Consider the following 18,687-nt stretch of genomic DNA (forward strand, 5'->3'; position numbering starts at 1 on the left):
ACATCTTAACTTGATCTTGTCTCATAGGAAATACTCCAAAGGATCACTTTGCTGCATAATGGGATACAAATTGCTGATTCTCTTTCCAGGGCTGTCTCTTAGACATTGACTGATATGAGTCATTGACCGAAGCAGCTTTTAGATTTTGCATCATTCATCAACCCTCATTCGTCCAAACAGACCAGCTCAAAAGGGGAAGGCATGGAAGCATTTTTATCTCCCTGCTGTGACCTTTTAGCCTCGATATGGAACTGAAATGGAGCTGTGGAAGAGGCACAACAGCATGTTTGATGGCCTGTGCTTTTTAATGACAGCTGGACTATTCTTAATTGATTATTCATTATGGATCATCATTATTTCATGACACAGTTCATTATTTGAGGTGATGAACGTTTGTTTGTCCTTTTCATTCTTGCCCATCATTGCTTAGCAGAGGCTGAGACCTTTTCAGCATGGCAGCGAGAAGGAAGAGGCTCCCAAGCAGTGACCAAGCCAGCACATGATAGCTCAAGCAGAAGAGAGAAACAGGGACAGGCAGAAGTCTGACAGGGGCCTACCTGTATGCTTATGAGTGAATCACATACCTGTCATGTTTATTATAATCAGTTACTTTGGTTGTTTCTGCCATGGCCTTTCTTTATTTGATGCAAATGCGGTCCCTGCTTTTGATATTTTTTTCCATTTGTTTTAGAGCTGGCACCAGCTTGTTTAAGTTTTCATGCTCCTGTGCGATAGCGTCCTGTAAGGAGAGGGAAGTAGGGATGGATAGACTTCATTTACTCCATGCTGTGGAACTTCACTTTCTGGCCTGAAAACTTGGAAGGGAGCATTGAGTAGGTCAGCCCGTGAAAGCTGTGTGCTCTCTCACTTCAGTGCCTCTAGTTTTTTATTGAACGGCAGGTAAGCGGGCTGCACATTAGACCAGAGGTCATTCCGAGTTGTAATTGGCTGTCACGCACAAGTTACCATACTTAGCAAATAGAATTCTGAGGATTTTCTAATGGCACCGGTCTAAGCAAATGTGTCCAACTGGAAGTATAAGCCAGGTGTTGTGGTGGGATTTTGGAGAAAAATATGTATGCGCTGTGGGGAATTGATAGTATAAAAATATACAATTTTAAAAATGTATCATCTCATATTAGAAACAGCATGCTCTTACAGTCTGTAAGGTGAGCATTTAATTGCATACATCAAACCTGAGAAGTTTCATTGATTAATTGCATTACTCATGTGTCCTTTTTTATATCTGTCTGCATTCCTATGTGTCTCTTGCAGCATGTTTTCATCTTCCAGTTCTCTCTTTCTCGCTCTCCCTGTTTGGTTATGGTTAGGGTGTGCTTTTTGTCTCTTTCTTTTGTTATATTTCCTCTCTTATATGTAAACAGTTTTTTTATTCCTTTGTTTAAAAAGTAAGGTAAAATACAGGTCAAAAATATTTCTCTCTACCTCTACCTCTCTCTGTCTCTACCACTCTCTCTCTCTCTCTCTCTCTCTCTCTCTCTCTCTCTCTCTCTCTGTCCCTCTCTGCTGCAACCTCTACCTCTACCTCTACCCATACCCTTCTCTGTCCTTGTAATCACCTCAGGTTAAGAACATTTGTATCAGTCCTCAAGGCTATAGGGATACAATAACAAAGCCACAAAAGGGCGTTGGCATGTTACTCCCAAGTGACAATGCGGGCAAGCATTAAAATATTGTTGTCCGGGACACCGTGAGCCCGGCGGCTGTATAGGACACCGTGAGTTTGTGCAACCACTCTCTCTCACGTCGTAGCGACGGAGAACTTTAATCCCTGTGAGTAGGCCGTCCTTCAATGTGTCCTTCTCTGGTCTTGTCCACCTCTGCTCTCAAGTTCAAGTTCAAAGTGCAAATGTTACATTAAATCACATTACATTCGTTTAGCAAATGCTCTTACCTTATCGCTTGTAAGTCGCTTTGTATAAAAACATCTGCCTAATGAATAAATGTAAATGTAAAATGTACAACAAAACAGAACTGTATCCATCCAAGTGAGACCAGGCTAACAACACTTCCATATTAGTGAGTACGAATACAACATCATTCAAGTCCCACCACAAGTTACTTCTGCTAGTCCGAAACTAGACAGCTGATAAAACCTAAATGAAGTCAAGTACATAAGCTACCATATGTCTCAATGTCACTAGGTCATAATACATATTATGAATAGCGATACTACAAGTAAATTAGCAGCAAGTGATACTTGCAGGTGGAGGTGCTAGGGGCAGGGATTGAAGTGGAACCGAGACGTAGTCTGAAGAGGTAGGTCTTCAGTCTGGGAAGATGGCCAGTGATTCTGCTGTCCTGACCTCCGTTGGAACTTCATTCCACTAATAGGGACCAGAACAAACAGGCATCGTGGCTGAGAAGTGCAACACCGTCTTGAGGGGGGACAGTCAGTTACCCAGAGGTTGCAAAGCATAGTGATTTGGCCAGTGCATTTGGTTTGAAGCCTGATCAGAGGAATGAGGTGGCCGTCCCGTTCATGGTCCTCCATGCCAGCGCTAAGGTTTTGAAAAATTTAAGTAATAACAGGAAGCTAGTGAAGTGAAGTGACTACATATAGGGAGGTTGTAGACAAGTCATGCAGCTGCAGTACTCACTGCATCTATGTCTCAGTTGGAATGGGGTGGTTATGGCACAAAACATCAACAATCTCTAATGTGATTCCATCATAATTTGAGAAGCAAGACCTTTGGTTTGAAAATGAGCCATGTGTATGTTGATTTAGGTCATATTCCAGGGGCATGATCAAACCTTTTAATGTTCTTGCACATCAGAGGACACAGTCGTGACACATGACGTGTTTTTTTTTTTTTCTTGCACAGCTACATGTTTTCCCGCTGTTCTCATTCTGTTGGCAATGTCTGTGTACCTTGCACTATTTTATTTCCAACTTTTTTGGCACCTGTGTCTTTGTACATCAAAGCCACGATTAATCATTTCCTCTCAACATGCTTTTGTGAATATTGGCATCCCTGCGGATTGCTGACGGTGTGCACGAATGCAAATTTCGAAATTATTTTGCAGACCAATTATTGAGGCATGTCTCACATGACTCAGTGATTTGAGATGGATTCAAAAATATTTCATAGGCCATCTGTTTATGTTGCCATTTTGCTTTTCTTTCTTTTTTCCATTTCAAGAATTCCATTTTTTGTCACTTTTTTGACACTTCTTATATATACTGAAACCTCAAGTGTCACTGAGTTTTGTCCATTGAATCAAATAGAATGTCCTTAAGTACCAATCCAAAAGCCCAAACATTAAGACAGTGCGCTCCATACCTCTCCCTGTAGAACCTCAGTCTCACATTTCCATTTTCTGTCCACACTATCATATCCTGTCCACTATTTACATTTATATTTATTCATTTGGCAGACGCTTTTATCCAAAGCAACTTACAAGCAAGGCAGAGTACAACACAAGCAAAAAGCCAGGAGTCAATAATATTAGAAGTGCTGCATGACCAAGTTTCAATAGTTGGCCAGACAAGGGACAAACTAGCTGGGAGAGAACCTATACCCTATTAGTCTTTGCTTCTGTTAAGGCCTCGGTGTTCTTCTCATCTCAGGTCTGTCTGATCAGTTGCTGTCAACAGCATAGATTCCCCTTCTCCCAAGTAACCGCTGTATATGATCTTATGATCTTATCCACTATGGTGCGCACATACACACTGACTGACTTTGATAAAACACAGGCTTTGGGATGTTTGCTGCTATGAAGAAGAAGGAAAGGGAGAAAAAATAGGAGCTAAAAAAAAAAATCTATACGTCATTGGTGAGCTAAGATGATTTGTTGATAATTGTGGTGTGATTGTGTTAATTGCCAATAAGGTATGCAACTTTTAAAATAGTACTGATAATTGATTTCAAGGAGTCTGTTGTTTGAGAGTCACTGCAAATGGCAGTGGAGAAACACCTACGGTACAAGGTATCACTGCTGCAGGCGGAAGTTATTGTAATGAACAGGAGATTTGTTATATTTTCAGAACAACCCACTTCCATCCTGTCTCCACTCTTGTTGGTTATTCTGGAGAGCACAGGGTTGAACACCTTATTCTGAAATAATGCTCTTTGGCAACACCACACATGCAGGCAGAGTCCCAAAAAAAGTATTGTGTTTATTCTAACTGACACAGTGTTGCTCAAAGCCCCATTCTGTGGCATGCCTCAGATTAGCAACATCAATCTGCCAAGAGCTCTGATTTTGTGAATGGCAAACCCCTTCAGAATAGTGCTCCTTCCCCCTTTTGGATTTCACTGCAGTCTACAGCCAACAGTAATGGGATGTGCTGTGAATGAGTTATGCCTTCAAAGGCTATGCCAGCTTGGTGGCTAAGCAATCCTTTTTAAAGATATTAACTGTCCTCTGTGTTGTCAGAAATCACTCTCCACTACATTTCTTGGTGATATGGACATATTGGGACGATCCAGCAAAAATCAGCAAACAGGATAAGTTGTAAGCTGCCAGTGCTGACCCTTGTCAAAATAGCCATGTATGAAGTCTGATTTTATTTTCAGATGGCCCTCTTCTTCATTTCAGAGTCCTGTCAGCCTCGTGCCATTTCTCCATGCAAAGTCAGGGAGCAAGCAAGGTGGTTATCATCTACATGTTTGCAAAACCGATGTTAGCTAGTTTACTAATGCACACATGTACATTCCACATCCTCCCACTCAAATAATTTCCTGTATGTGCCGTCAAAATTTCTGAAATCACTGCATACTTCCATTAGTATGTTCATAAACCAGACAATTTACTTGTGAATTAATTTTTAATACTAGTGACTGAGTAGGTGTTGCCCTTCCAGCAAAGTTTTTTTTAAAGAAAAGCATGCAGTTCACGCAAGTTGCTGGAAGGCTTCTCATATCAAATAGTGTATAATCAATTGCGGTACCCAGCATATTTACACAATTTCCAGGAAACTGTATTTGTAATTCTGTGCATCGTGTCCTCAGTGGTTAAAATGCCATAAAGCACAGAATGTATTGCACTGTTTTATTTTTTCAGTTTTTTTTTTCTTCAGTTGGAGGGGTGGTGAAGCAGTTATGTCTTTGGAAAATTCAGAATGCTGTTTTACAATAGGGTAGTCTGGAATGTGGAGCAAGATAGTGGTACACAGAGAAACTTAGTCCTTCAGTGTAGTTGAATGCAGTTTTATGTGTGCAGGCCTATCTACATGCTGGAGTGTTTTGTCTGTTTGAATCACTGAATACTGACACACTTAGTGTAAGTGTCTGCACCATCTTCACGGTTTCCATTATCATTAACTCTATCCATACATTCCAGGATGTTCCACCAAATTCACTGGTTTTATTAATGTCCCATTAATGCCATCTGTATCAGCGCTTCAATGGATACACAGGGCTGCAGCAGTGAGATCATGCCGAACAAGGCAAAGTAGCCTATTAGTAGGTCCAAGGAGAGGCAGAACTCTAATACCTGAAAATTACATTTCAGTTGCTTGGCAGAAATTCTTATCAGGCAGCAGTTGTTGAGATTCCAGTTTTTTATGATTTTTATGAATACAATGGTCTGTACAATTGAACCATTTTGTTAATTTTTTGTGATCCATGGCATAATTCACACACAATTGTTTAACTGAATAAAACTTGCTGTTGTATCAAATGAACATAGGTATCTGTTGGGACATTTTTACCAAATATTGAATTAAGACCGTGTCATAACAAAGACTGTTGTGGAATCAAAACAGAAATGTACTATGTTGTTGTAACCACACACACACAAAATTCTCTGCTAACATTATGACCTGCTGCGTATGCAAACCAGCCATAAGGTGAAACCCCATGCCCATAGTTTTGATGGGCTTCATTTAATTGTCATGAGATCCAAGAGTATATTAAAATCTGTAAATTAATTCAGGGATGGGTTGTCTGGTGATGTGTCTCTGCCCCACTGCAGGTAGCTCCCTCAGAGCCGAAGGTGCTACAAAGGGTGGAGAGAAAAGGCTTTGATGGAAGTAAAATCTAATTTGAATTTTGACGGCACACTGACATTGAAAAATGCTCAGCTGAACACTATTCTTGTGTTTAATGGAAACTGAATCCCCCTCCATTCTAAATTAGACTCGTGGCAGTCCGCATTGCTCAGCTTGGGACACTTTTAAACACTTTTTCTCAAATCTAAAGCCTGTTGAGGTCATTCTAGGACAGAGTTATAAACATTCCGCGTTTATACCTGCTCGCGCGTGCATGCGCAGATACACACACATCCATGCTCCCTTTCATGGCGGTCTTTTAAGTCTGTTGTGAGGCAGCGTGAGACTGTTTGGACTTCTATCACAAGTTATTGATCTGTGACAGTCCTACGCCATCCCCCTGAGGTACAGAGGGTGTGATGGGTTTCCAGCGACCTAGTTTCCACCCTCCCTACATCTGTACTTGTGAGAGATCGGCACTCAGCTCTCGTCCCCACCTGTTTCTCCACTCCTCTTGGATTTTGGCTGATTTTTTTGTTTGTTTGTTTGTTTTTTGTCCTCTATCAAGCCAGTCCAGGGGCTGGTGTAATCACGCCTGAAGCACAATTCTGTATTACTGTGGTAGAAGCAGGCCCCGGGAGACAGAACGGTAGGGAGAGGGTGGGGATCCTGATCTCTTTGAATGTCAGGAGGTCTTGGCTGAAAGAGCACGGGTTTGATTTGCTCCACTTCACGCAGCAATTGAGTGCTATTTGTTGCAAGATTGGAGACAGTTTGAACCTTTTTTGCCGTTAATGTGAAAAAGATTTGGAACAGGCCCCGAGAGAGCTTTCCTGCTGGGACAGCTCCGTGTGAGTCTGCAGGGACGTGCATGACCCTTAGCTGGGGACCTGGCCCTTACAGATTCAGTCTGAGCACAGGGAATGAGAATCTTCCATTATGTCTGCAACGTCATTGCTGTAGCATTTCTTCGCTATTATCTATTTCCTTTGCAGACACACTGTATTGTTTGGAAGTCCTTAAAACCAGGTCATGAATAACATAGTGCAGGGGAAAATTTACTTTTTTTGCACATTATCCATTTATACAGAAGGGTATTTGCTAAAGCAAGTCAGTAAGTAGCTTGCTCAGAGGCACAGCAGCAGTGCTTCACTTTGGATTTGAGCCTGTAACCTCTGTTTGACAGCCCAGTTCCCTAACCGAAACAACATAAGGCCACTGTGTGATACCTCTCCCTGTCCTGTTCTGTTTGCAGGTGGTGGTCCAAACACCAGGGGGTGAACGGCTGTATCGAATCTCACCCTGGGCTAAGTATGTCACAAAGAGGCTGGATTCCAACACCTACGACTGGGTCCACTGGGATCCATTGCAACCCTACCTCGTGAGTATATAGAAATATTAAAGATAATTAATTGAGCAATTAAAATGACATCCCTTGTTTCTCCTCTCATTCTTCCTCTGATACTCTGTTTTGGCCCATTTTTTCATGTTTTAAAACTGCTGAGCAGGCACAGATCACAGTGAAGAGGTTGGGTCATTTACCTGCATGTAGTTACTGGATTGAGGGGTTCTGTCTGATGTTAATGGCACAAATCTCTGTTTTTTAAAGGCTCCAAAGCACAGAAAAACTCTATTCAACATTATAGTTTAGGATTCGGACCATCTGCTTCACTGCTATTTTAATAGATTCCCCCCAGCAAATGATACTGCTTCCAGCATTACAATTAGCATTTTTGGTGAGTTTATATCCAACACTGTAAACATTTTGGATGGAAAATAAAGCACCATAGGTTTAAAGGGTTACGTGTGGCTCATAAGATAAAGCATGACCACTCTGTACATTGCAGCAAAGTAGAACAGAGGGTCTGACTCTCACACAAGTGGAAATAAAGTCAGTCCTCTCTTTGAATGGTTCATTTCCTGTTGCCCTGTGCAGCTCCACACACTAATTCATGACCTTTATAAACATTAAGTCAGCAAGGCAAGCCTTTTCTGGAAATATAACTGAAGTAACGTGGTGCGAAAAAACTAGAATTTAATCCAGAATGAGCTGGGCTCGGTGGAGATGCCAAGGACTCTCGTGGATGGATAAATAAGACAACAACAGACAAGACAAACAAAATGGACTGATGTGACATGGTACATGCAACTGTCCAGTGAAAGTGTGTATAAAATGGGACCGAGCAGAACAAACCACATTGTCCACTGACTGCAGACATAATCAATGCTGAAAACATGTTTATATCTAATATAAGATAGCCAGGCTGGTTATATTCCCTGGTATCGTGTTTGAAAGGAATTATGAATTATTTTATATTATATATAAAACATACGCATACAAATACACATATATAAGGGGTAGCTACATTACCTACCTGCTTTTTTATTATTATTGACTGCCTCTTTAGCTCTCCATATTTTATGTGAATTCATTCATGAAACATGTATCACAACTACACTATAATATATCACAACTTACACCGACCTTGAATACTTATGTATATACTCCCTTCTGGAGTAGGTTTTATTGGCTACTCGTCTGGTATGAGATAGACACTGTGCAGTGTCCCAGAACAGCATAGAGAATGATGCAGTCCCGTTTGGACCGAGAAGCAGAGCAGCTGATTGGGTATGCAGCAGAGCTCAGGAAGTGTGAAAGGCAAGAGAATACAGCTATGTTTCGGTGAGAGGGGCTAGCTGAGGCTGACAGAAATAGCTTTTCTGTCTATTTACAGCCTGTTCCTCAGTCTCATGCAGCCATTGTGAGGGAATGTGCTCTGTGAGCCCTGGGCAGCTGGGCATAGTCATTTCTGCAAACTCAAGGATAGCAGCATGTCTCATGTCACGTTTGGCCTGCAGCACCACACAGTAAACCACTATCTTCACATATCAGCTGGCACACCTCTTAGTCCACACATTCTTACTATGCACTGGGACCATCAAGCACCATTTAAACCAGGATTTACGCAGCTGATGCATCATTGTATACTACAGCATAGACTGCTATGCTTGTATAGTTATAGGCAACCAGACCTGCACTGGCTAATGCAAATGCACATTTATGGTCACTTAAATAACAGGAGGAAGAGCCACTTTGAGATAGCAATGGTTCTGAGGGTCTTATCCATGTAATATGTGCCAGTGCCATTTCTAACACAGTCCCATCTGCACAACTCAGTGTGAAGGGAGGGGCTACTTTTGCATGCTGATACTTGTCCTCAGCAGAACACAAGTCTGCACCGACGTGACAAGGATTGTTTCCGCTTTCCAGTGTTTTGTCTTCTCAACATTCCGTTTACATAATTCTTAATTATGGATCACTGCCTCTCTTGTCATTACTAATATTTGCAGCCACTTTGCTTACAGAATGAGCAATCATAACACACTTCAGACTTAAGAGTGTGGGGAGTGCATCCCTGCATTGCTAATACTACTGTGTTTGATAAACGCGGACAAATGCAAATACTGTACTAATGAATGATTAGTGGATAAGGGAGGTGTGTTATAAGCCTGTGGGTATTTTTATGCTTGTCTTTGTGAGAACACCTCTATCAACATCAGTTCCAAATGTACTGTAAGTGAAGTATATGGTTTGTTTCTGTCTGTATTTCTCGCCAGTTATCTATGTGATTCCATGCCTTTACTGTTGAGTGTATGCCCTCTATTATTTTTCATTGTTGTCCTCACACATGTTTAGATCTTACTTCCCCTCTGCCCTGCCAGCATAAGCACCCCCGCCCCAAGAAACCAAAGAGCCTGCGCGTTTATGAGGCCCACGTGGGGATTGCCTCACCAGAGGGAAAGATAGCATCTTATACCAACTTCACAGTCAACGTCCTGCCCCGGATCAAAGACCTAGGTAAGTGGCGCCATCTCACAGGACCCAGCTGAGCATGAGGTCAAGGCTGCCAAAGATGGAAGCTGGTGTGGTCATTGTCTAGCATCCCCCCTGGGTTGGCAGACAGTGTCCTTAAACTACCAGACCTCTCATGTTATTTAAATGTCACTGTCCACTATATCAGCACTTTGAGAACATCAAGAGGCTCTTCACCGCTGAGCCTGTGTGCCACTCCCTGTCCAAAATCACTGCACGAACCAATGTCCTGTTTACTCACACAGCCAACCAACTGTCTGAAGTGGTCATCAGCTCCTGACAGTGGGTGGGCAGGCCAGCTCTTCAGTATGAATGAGTACACTTGTGGGAGGGGTTGAGGGCACTGTGGCCGGTCTCCATTTTGCATTCGGCATGTGTTGATGGATGCGTCTTGTTTTAATGGATCACAATCGATCACAACTCACAGAAACAAGGGCTCCCTCATTCTGAGAGGCACAGCTTGCAGTCCATTTCTCATTTTGGCATGTGTATTGCAGCGCACAGAAAGGCAGAAGATAGGATAGTGGGCAAAATAGTGGTAAAGCATATCATATCTGTAATGAATGCTCTCACAACAAAATTCCCTTATGCCTTTGAAGTAAAACTATGAAATAACGTCATACTCTATGCGTAATGGTATTTAAATTGCAAATCATTTGTATCATAACCATTAAATACTTTAAATTCTGGTATTACTGGAACTTATTTAAAATTCTTCAGCTACAGATAACGGATCCAAACATATTCTCAAACAAGTCCTTTCGGATGGTCATAGCTTAGGAAGAGACTTGAACACCTGTGTGTGCTAGAGGTTTCAACGCCAGTGGGTGTTCACTTAGACTGAAGGCTCTGGTGAATACCTTTGACTGAGTGTGTAGGTGTTCCGAGAGGCATCAGCGGCTGTGTGAGTCATTCTCCAAACAGGTGCAATTTTGTTTTTCTCTGCTTTTCCCTGTCCTCAAATCTTATAAAACTGAGCTGGTTCAAAAACAGAGAAAAATTGTTGAGCAAGTGAAGAGTAAACAAACACTTTCAGGAAGAGGGAAGATTATTCATTTTACTTCTGTATTGTAAATGATGCGGCTGATGTTAAACATCTATTAAGTTTGTTTAACATGATTCTTAAAAGAAGTTCAGGTATCGCTTCTAACCTCCTCTCCTAACCTTCTGCTTCTACCTATGATATGTGGCAGAAAATCAAAGTAGGAAAGCTCTGCTTTATGCACTGTAGCAAACTTTGTTTACCTTTATTTGTAGCTGTATTCATATCCATGTGAAGAGAGTATTTTGCTACAGGTTTGATGTCTCAGTTGAATACCTCAGAAAATCATGCACAGAACTTCTGACAAAAAGGTCTTTAGCTTTCTGGTATAATTGATGTTCTCTGAAAAAGACAGCTGGATGCTGATTGACAAATAAAAAGCTTTGTCTCATGAGAAGAGGAACAAAGAAGAGTTCCTTTTGCTCTCTGTCAGAACACCCAGTCTTTCTGGAAGCATGGACATTTCCAGAATGTCCAACGTTTATGGCTTAGCAACAACAGCTATGTTTTGGAGAACGCCTCTCTATAGAGCTGGTTCAGATCACATTCTGACAGTCCTCAAGTATTTTCTTATGTTCAGACCACCAACATTGCATGCAACTTAGATTTGTCAGATTAAAATGTTATGGCAAACTTGTTTTATAGCATGAATATTGGCACAGCTAGGGGGTATTTTTAGGCACGACATGAAGCGGAATACAGGCAACGCCATAGCCATGCCAATAGTTGTGATACACTCCAGGTTTTATAAAATAAATAAGTAGGAGGAAACCCCAATTTTTACAAGTTTTACTGATAACTTGAAACTTCATTGCACCAATGAAAGATGTTACCATGCCTGTTACAATACTGTTGCTGTGGGAATGTTCCTGTCATTAACCTATGGTGCTGCTGGATTTGCTACATAGCTAGCTGGGAACTAAATGAGCTAGCTAAAAGACTTTTGGAACATTGTTCAACACCCAGTTCAAATGCTAGCTTACTGCAAGAACTAATTACCTCCGTTTATTACAACCATTAATTCATACACATCCATTGATAGTTTAATTAACGTTACTGAGATAAGTGTCCAGGAAGTTAGTCTCTGTTTTTGCTACAGTGGGCACACACAATTAGTTTTGGGCTGACAAGATGTTGCTCGACCGTTTCCTGCTCTTCTAGCCAGAACTCTGCCTTGTGACCACTTAGTAACATTATTTCCCTGGCCTGCAACCTAGCTTGGATTTACTAACTAGCTAGTTAGTAGTTACAGTTACAGTCTATGAACATCATGAATATTGGCACTGCTATGGGTGTTTTTAGGCAATACACAAATGCTGTTTCATGTAATCAATAAAACTTGTTAAATCTGGCCTCTCCTCTTACTTTATGTAGCTAGCTAATTAGCTAGCTAACATTACCCTCAAGTTCATCTTACAGTGATTATTAATAAAAATGAAATTCACTAAATGTTTAATAATATTAAAACAATGTTCAAAAATTCCATTTACCTGTGGTATACCAGGAAATATTGTCGGGGCTGGAATGCAAATTGAACAGTAGGCACAATGGATCATAATTAACCAATTTAAAAAATTGCATACATGTCAAATATAAAAGCCCAGTGTACCCACAGTCAATGAACCATTCTCAAAGAGCTTGCATCTAGACGGCTTGATTTAGGGTTTTAGAGGGATCTGTGTTGATTTAAGTGTGTGCCAGCTGTGCATTACCCAGAAGTTCAAACCAAGCAATTGTACTGAATTAATAAAACACAAAATATGCTTTGCTGACGAGCTGTAGTTTTCAGGCCAGCTGACCTTTGAGTAATACTCTCCTAGAGAATGCTTACGTTTAAAAATGTCCAAAAGCTTTTCCATCAATTCTTGAAGGCCTTATAACACAAAATTGCTTAAAAGGGTATGGAAGTGGAAGGTAACATCTAACTAAATGGGGTAAATGACAATGAAAGAAAACAGTCAATTTTAGGTTTGGGCAGTAGTTGGCTGCTCTTGATTAATTCCACATAGTGAAAAGTAATAAGTATTTAGTAGATTTGTGCTGATGTTCTCATGAAGTAGAAGCAAGGTGAGAGGCCCGTTTACAGTTTTTTTTATAGTATTTGTTGCGTCAAGAAAATCCTGGCACCCTTGTAGTTTCTGCCAGTAGCAAGAGGCATTGCATCTATAAATGAAACCACACAAACTGTAAACTCAATACATTAGAAGCAGCTACTACCATTTAGCCCTTCCTGTCTTATCTAATATGTCTGAGTATATTGACCTCAGTGAACTAATTTATCGGGCTGGGTGGCTTGCATTAAGGCAGTTTTAGTAGTTATTTGCATTCTGTTCTATAGTATGCATGTTTACTCGTTAACAGAAATATGCACGTCTCACTCGTATTTAGTAATGAAAAAGACATTTCTCTAACACTTGGAATTTGTCTTAGTCTCCAAAAGGAGTATTTATATATTTCTGTTTTCTCTGTGATTAAGGCAGAAAAAAACACTACAAAAGTCAAGGTGGCAGATGTGGATGGTACAGCATGCAGAGAGAGCAGGCTGAGAGTGTCTCTCTGGTGGTAGTGCTTTACTCCTCTGATATAAAGAGAACTAGTTCAGCCAAAGCAATTCTGTGAAAGAACACACCTACAGATGCCGATGTGGCATTCCAAGGAACAGATACAATGGTATCCTTCACAGAGCTGAGGCTCACATAATGTTGCTACCAGCTGGTGTGCAGTTTTCACCTCTCCTTGCATTTCATGGAGCTTCTACAGGAAAGTCTGAATCTTTGCAAAGTAAAGGGAGACCTCAATCGTTTTGTAACTGCCTCTCAAAGCTGAAATCTTCTCCTAAACCTAATGTTATGTATGCACAGTTTATGTGGGAGAAATATGTTCATACAGCAATACCAAAAAGTATCAGTTCCTTCCCTGGTCCTTGGGATGTCATGACCCTTCAACCTGCTCCCTCTGTCAGATAAGGCAAGGGGCCTAAACAGGTGTGCTGACAGACGGGGCCTTGGGGAATTTTTCTCTTCCTATAGCAGACCTCCTGGAGAGTTGGACTTTAAAGTGTGGAAGTGAAAGCTGCATGCCTGTCTGTTAAGGATTATGTGGTGGCAGGCAGGGAGTTGTGCTAGGCTGACCACTGCAGCTTTCCTCTCAGTAGTATGAAGGGCAGAAAGTATTCATTGCCCGCAGTGACCGGAAAATTGACCAGAAAATGACATACGCTCCCAAGGGGAAGACAGGGTAAAAGTCAGATAAAGGCAGAAGGTCAGACACATTGACACAGACACTGTACTGGAAAAATCTGCCCGGAAGCCCAGAGGGTCAGAATTACAGACTGTCCTACTGCAATTAAAAGAGAAACAACAAATCGTGTATTGACTACTCATGGAAAGTGACCTGACACTGAGACTAACTCTTCTCTCTTCTGCTACTTTCTCCCACTCAGGCTACAACTGCATACAGCTGATGGCAGTCATGGAGCATGCCTATTATGCCAGCTTTGGGTACCAAGTCACCAGTTTTTTTGCCGCATCCAGGTAAAGGGACCGCCAGTCCAGTCCAGCAAGTATGAGTGTTAAAAGGGGGTTGTGCAGTTTGAAACACACTGCAAAAAGCCTTGGTAAAGTGGGGAAATTCCCGTGCTGTGCCTGAACTCTGGGGTAAAAAGTGCTGTGATTCTACAGCTAAAAATACAGCTTCCACCCAAAAAGCAGTACATTAGTTGTTGTAGCTGTATTAGTTTTAGTAGTATTAGTAGTAAAGGTAAATGCTGTTGTTGGAGAGATATTAATAGTTCTGAGTCAGTATTAAGCAATTAGCATTAAGTCAGAGTGTTGACCCTGTCTTTGTGTCATTTTTTGGCTTGTTTATTTATTTACGTGTTTCTTAGCTGTTGAAGAAGCACAGTGGTAATGTGCTGTGACGCTACACCAAAATACATCTTCCGTGTTTTGCATAAGAACATTTTTATTGGTGTTATGTTGCATAATTACAAAGCTTGGTAGCGTATGTGTGACAATAACTAAATGGTTTTCATTTTCTCTTACTGTAAGGGATCATTTGAGCATTCCTTACAGGCGTGAAAGCAGGAGCCACTATTCTGGCCTTAAATCACGACCAGGGACTCTGACACTGTCGCTAATCTTCCTGTAAACACATTTGCAGTTAATCCTGAAATAGAAGTGGCCCTAGATAAAACTGGCCCCAAAATAAATGCTCAAGAAAGAAAATAACACATTTGGTGAGATGGGAGAGTAGCCCTTTTCCGTTAGTAATAAATGGCTGATTTGTCAGGAGTTTTATTTATGTGCCTCATTCCGGCAGTTGGTGTATCCTGCTCTGAGAAGAGTATAGATAAAGTGTAATGTATACAGAGTAATTTCACTCATGATTGATCTCTCACAGTCATTTAAAACCTGTCCATTCCCCCATTCTGGGAAGCGGGGTAATGTTATCGCCTGCGTTGTATTTGCAGGGAAGCTGATCTAATGAAAGCCGCAAGGGAGATGGGTCGAGTCATACACAAGGAAGCATTGATAACTGCTCTGTTATACACCCATCTCATGCACATCTGTAGGGTTGTAAGGAGAGGGGGGTGGAGCAGTGGAGTTCACATAGATTTCAGTTCATTTAAAAAGGCCTTTAATTTGATTTGAACAGCTGAATCATCCTTGAGAGGGTAATATTTATTCAATTTTGCTGAAAGGGCCACTACAGTATGTGCTTGTGTGTGAGGATGGTGGTGATGATAGGGGAGTGATCAAGTGTAAGGTTGAAAGTCACTGGATGGTTTGATAATGTGAAGAAATAAATAGCTTTGTCCACATGAGTTTTTCATGGCTTGTTTGTGTCTAAACACTGAGATGGATCCTTCTCATGTGGTAAATTGTCATTCACGGAAGACGGAGAAAGGTTAAACGTGTTTTAAGGGGTCAGTGGCTGCAGCATGGCATCACTGCGAATGCATTCCCACACATTGAATGCTCAGAGCCGAGGATGCCCAAGGTGTCATCCAATAATAGCTTCTTCCTGATGCCCAGGGCCTGTGTTTCCAGACAATCCTCTGGACTCTGGAAAATGTTTAAAATGTAGGGACTGCTTTGAAAAGCGTGGTTAGCACATGGATCAAACCTGTACTCCTTTACATGTGCAACACACGTCTCCTGACGAGAGATATGGCTGGTTCACTTGGCAACTGATGAACCTCTTCACAGGACTCCAGGCAGTGACATCACTGTCTGTCGTGGTCCTGCACACGCATAAAGCCCTGCTGCACTAGAATTGTGCTCTGTAGTTTATCGCAAACACTAATGGCTTGTGAGTGTCGGGTGTCCCATGGGACCTTTGGGGTGGCGGTACTCTTTGGAAGTTGAATTGACAGAGTGGCCGCAGAAGACTAGATCTGTCAGACTGAAGTTACGTCATCTTTCCATTGTAGTGCTAGACAGTCTGTCAGGCATTTGTATGAGGCTCCCATTTACAATACATGAAAATTATAGTAATATTTTTTGCATGGGTATTTTGTACATACTTCCGACAGCTACCATTTTTCAGGTATGAACATTATTCTCACCCGATAAGACAAGTGTTTTGTTAGGTATGAATATTTATATCACATATGAAGTTACAATGCATGCTATATGAGGTAACTTTAACTTGTAATCACTTACTTAAAGTGTTAACTTATTAAGCTAAATTAATTTATCTGAGCGTAATTCTCATAGAACAAATTCCTCCAACAGCTCTATCAAGAGTATGCTTTGCATACTCCATAGTGTGATCCTTTCCAGGTAAAATCATGTCAGTGCTGTCTTCTCTGTGTGTGACGGATGTCTCCTCTGTCTGCTATCTCTCCAGTCGCTTTGGAACCCCTGAGGAGCTGAAACGTCTGATTGACGAGGCCCACTCTATGGGCATCATGGTGCTGCTAGATGTGGTCCACAGCCATGCCTCTAGTAATACTGAGGACGGCCTCAACATGTTCGATGGCACCGACGCGTGCTTCTTCCATGCCGGGCCCCGCGGGGACCACACCATCTGGGGCAGTCGGCTCTTCAACTACGCCAGGTAGCCAGCGCCGTCAAACATCAAAACATACAACCTTCTGGCATAATAGACTTCCTATAGGTTGCAAATACTATGTCATTGTGTGTAATATATTGTTTATGTCCGTAAAACCTGTTTGATATACAGTTTAATGTGGCCTGAGGACTTGACTGGTCCTTTCAACTGCAGAGTGTTTCAGTTTGAAGGAGAGTGTGGTCACGCTACAAATTTCCTCAGTAGGTCTTCCTAGGAAGAGCATTTATCACAGGGAAATCAAATTCTTTTGTGCTTGATGGAATTCAATATGGAGGTAAAGTCCACTACAGAGAGTGCCACTACTGAGGGCATGATTTGTCATGGGTTTGTGTTCATATGTGTGTGTGCATATATATTCACCCTGCCAGACAGCATTGGGTTAGAGGCATGTAGCGTCTTAACCAATAAACTGTCAGTCTTTCAGGTGAACCAGGTGTTTATTTGACGAAAATCCAAAAATCAGTAGTAATAAAACAGTCCAAGTCGAAACCAGAGAATCCACAGGCAGAAAACTAAAAACACAGGGCAAGTTCAAAATCCAAAGAAAACAGACAGAAAGTCGAAAACCCGCGTAACCAGATACAAACAGGCGGGAACAAAACAGACAAATACGCTGAGACGAACTGGCAGAGGAACAGAGAAGATAGAGGGGTATATATGCACTGGCTGGTGATGAGAGAACAGGGAACAGGTGAGCAGGATGGGCTTCAGGTGGTGGGCGTGGCAGCTGGGCAGATAGGCGGGGCAGGAGGTGGGACGATCTGAAAACAAAAAACAAAAGCACGTGCACGCAAAACACAAACAAAAGACACACCCACACTGACAGACAGGAAGACAGAAGCATTGCAAGCAGGACATCACGCAGAAGGGGTAAACCACCCCTTCCCCCAGCTGCTCCAGAGTTGAGACTCCTAATGGGTTTTGGATCAAGTCACATTTCCGCTGCTGATCCATTCAGACTTCTGAGGCACCAACTGCATCCTCCTCTCTAATGGGATTTCACATTGTTGCTGCTGTTGTTATTGATGTTATTGCTGGAGGGGTGTCTGGGTGTCTTCTCACTTATGTGATGGCCCTCTCACTTACGTGATTGACCTTCTTTGAGCCATCACCTACCTTTATCTTTTAATCATATTTTCTTAGATCTGGCTTCATTTCCATTTTTAGTGGTAAAGAAAAATAAACACTTGTATGCCCAACAGTCACGCGTCAAGAGCACAGCACTCTCTGGTACCAGTCACTGGGTCAGTGGAAGAGAGTTTAAATGTTTAAAGCATTACTGAGCTGTTATCCTCACAACAGTCAGGCAAGTGGAATATGAAGTTCAAAACCAAATATTTTTAATTAGCCCATATACTGTGAACTAACTATTTCATTAGTTTAACCATGAAAATCATTACATTACATAAATAAAGTACACTATGATTTTGACCTTCAATCTCACCCTCTTCTTGCATGGAAGTACTTGTCAAAGGCAATTTCCTGCATGAAGTACTAAATGGTACTAAATCAAAGTACTGAAGTACTAAGTAGCACTACTAAATCAAAGGCTATTTACTGTATGAGTTTACAATTATTAATATTAGGATGACTGATTTTACAACAAATCTGATTAAATTGAATTCCTTTAGTCAAAGTTTTCATCCACATGACCTGGTTATTTAGATATGCACTTTTCTTCAGATTCCTCACTGAAGACAAAGTATATCATGTAACAGCCATTTAAGATGCCAGATT

The 18,687-nt window shown here is 41.5% G+C and overlaps 1 protein-coding gene across 2 annotated transcripts in view; it reads left to right on the forward strand.

Moving 5' to 3' along the window:
* LOC118775674 (1,4-alpha-glucan-branching enzyme-like) overlaps positions 1-18,687 on the forward strand; it is a 129,294-nt gene that overhangs the window by 30,697 nt on the left and 79,910 nt on the right. For both annotated transcript variants that reach the window (XM_036525697.1, XM_036525698.1), the window contains exons 4-7: positions 7,212-7,337; positions 9,680-9,815; positions 14,315-14,405; positions 16,726-16,935. In XM_036525697.1, the coding sequence (XP_036381590.1) occupies positions 7,212-7,337; positions 9,680-9,815; positions 14,315-14,405; positions 16,726-16,935 (563 nt within the window). The remainder of the gene's footprint in view (positions 1-7,211; positions 7,338-9,679; positions 9,816-14,314; positions 14,406-16,725; positions 16,936-18,687) is intronic.

This window comes from Megalops cyprinoides, chromosome 3, assembly GCF_013368585.1.
Source record: "Megalops cyprinoides isolate fMegCyp1 chromosome 3, fMegCyp1.pri, whole genome shotgun sequence".
NCBI lineage: Eukaryota > Metazoa > Chordata > Actinopteri > Elopiformes > Megalopidae > Megalops > Megalops cyprinoides.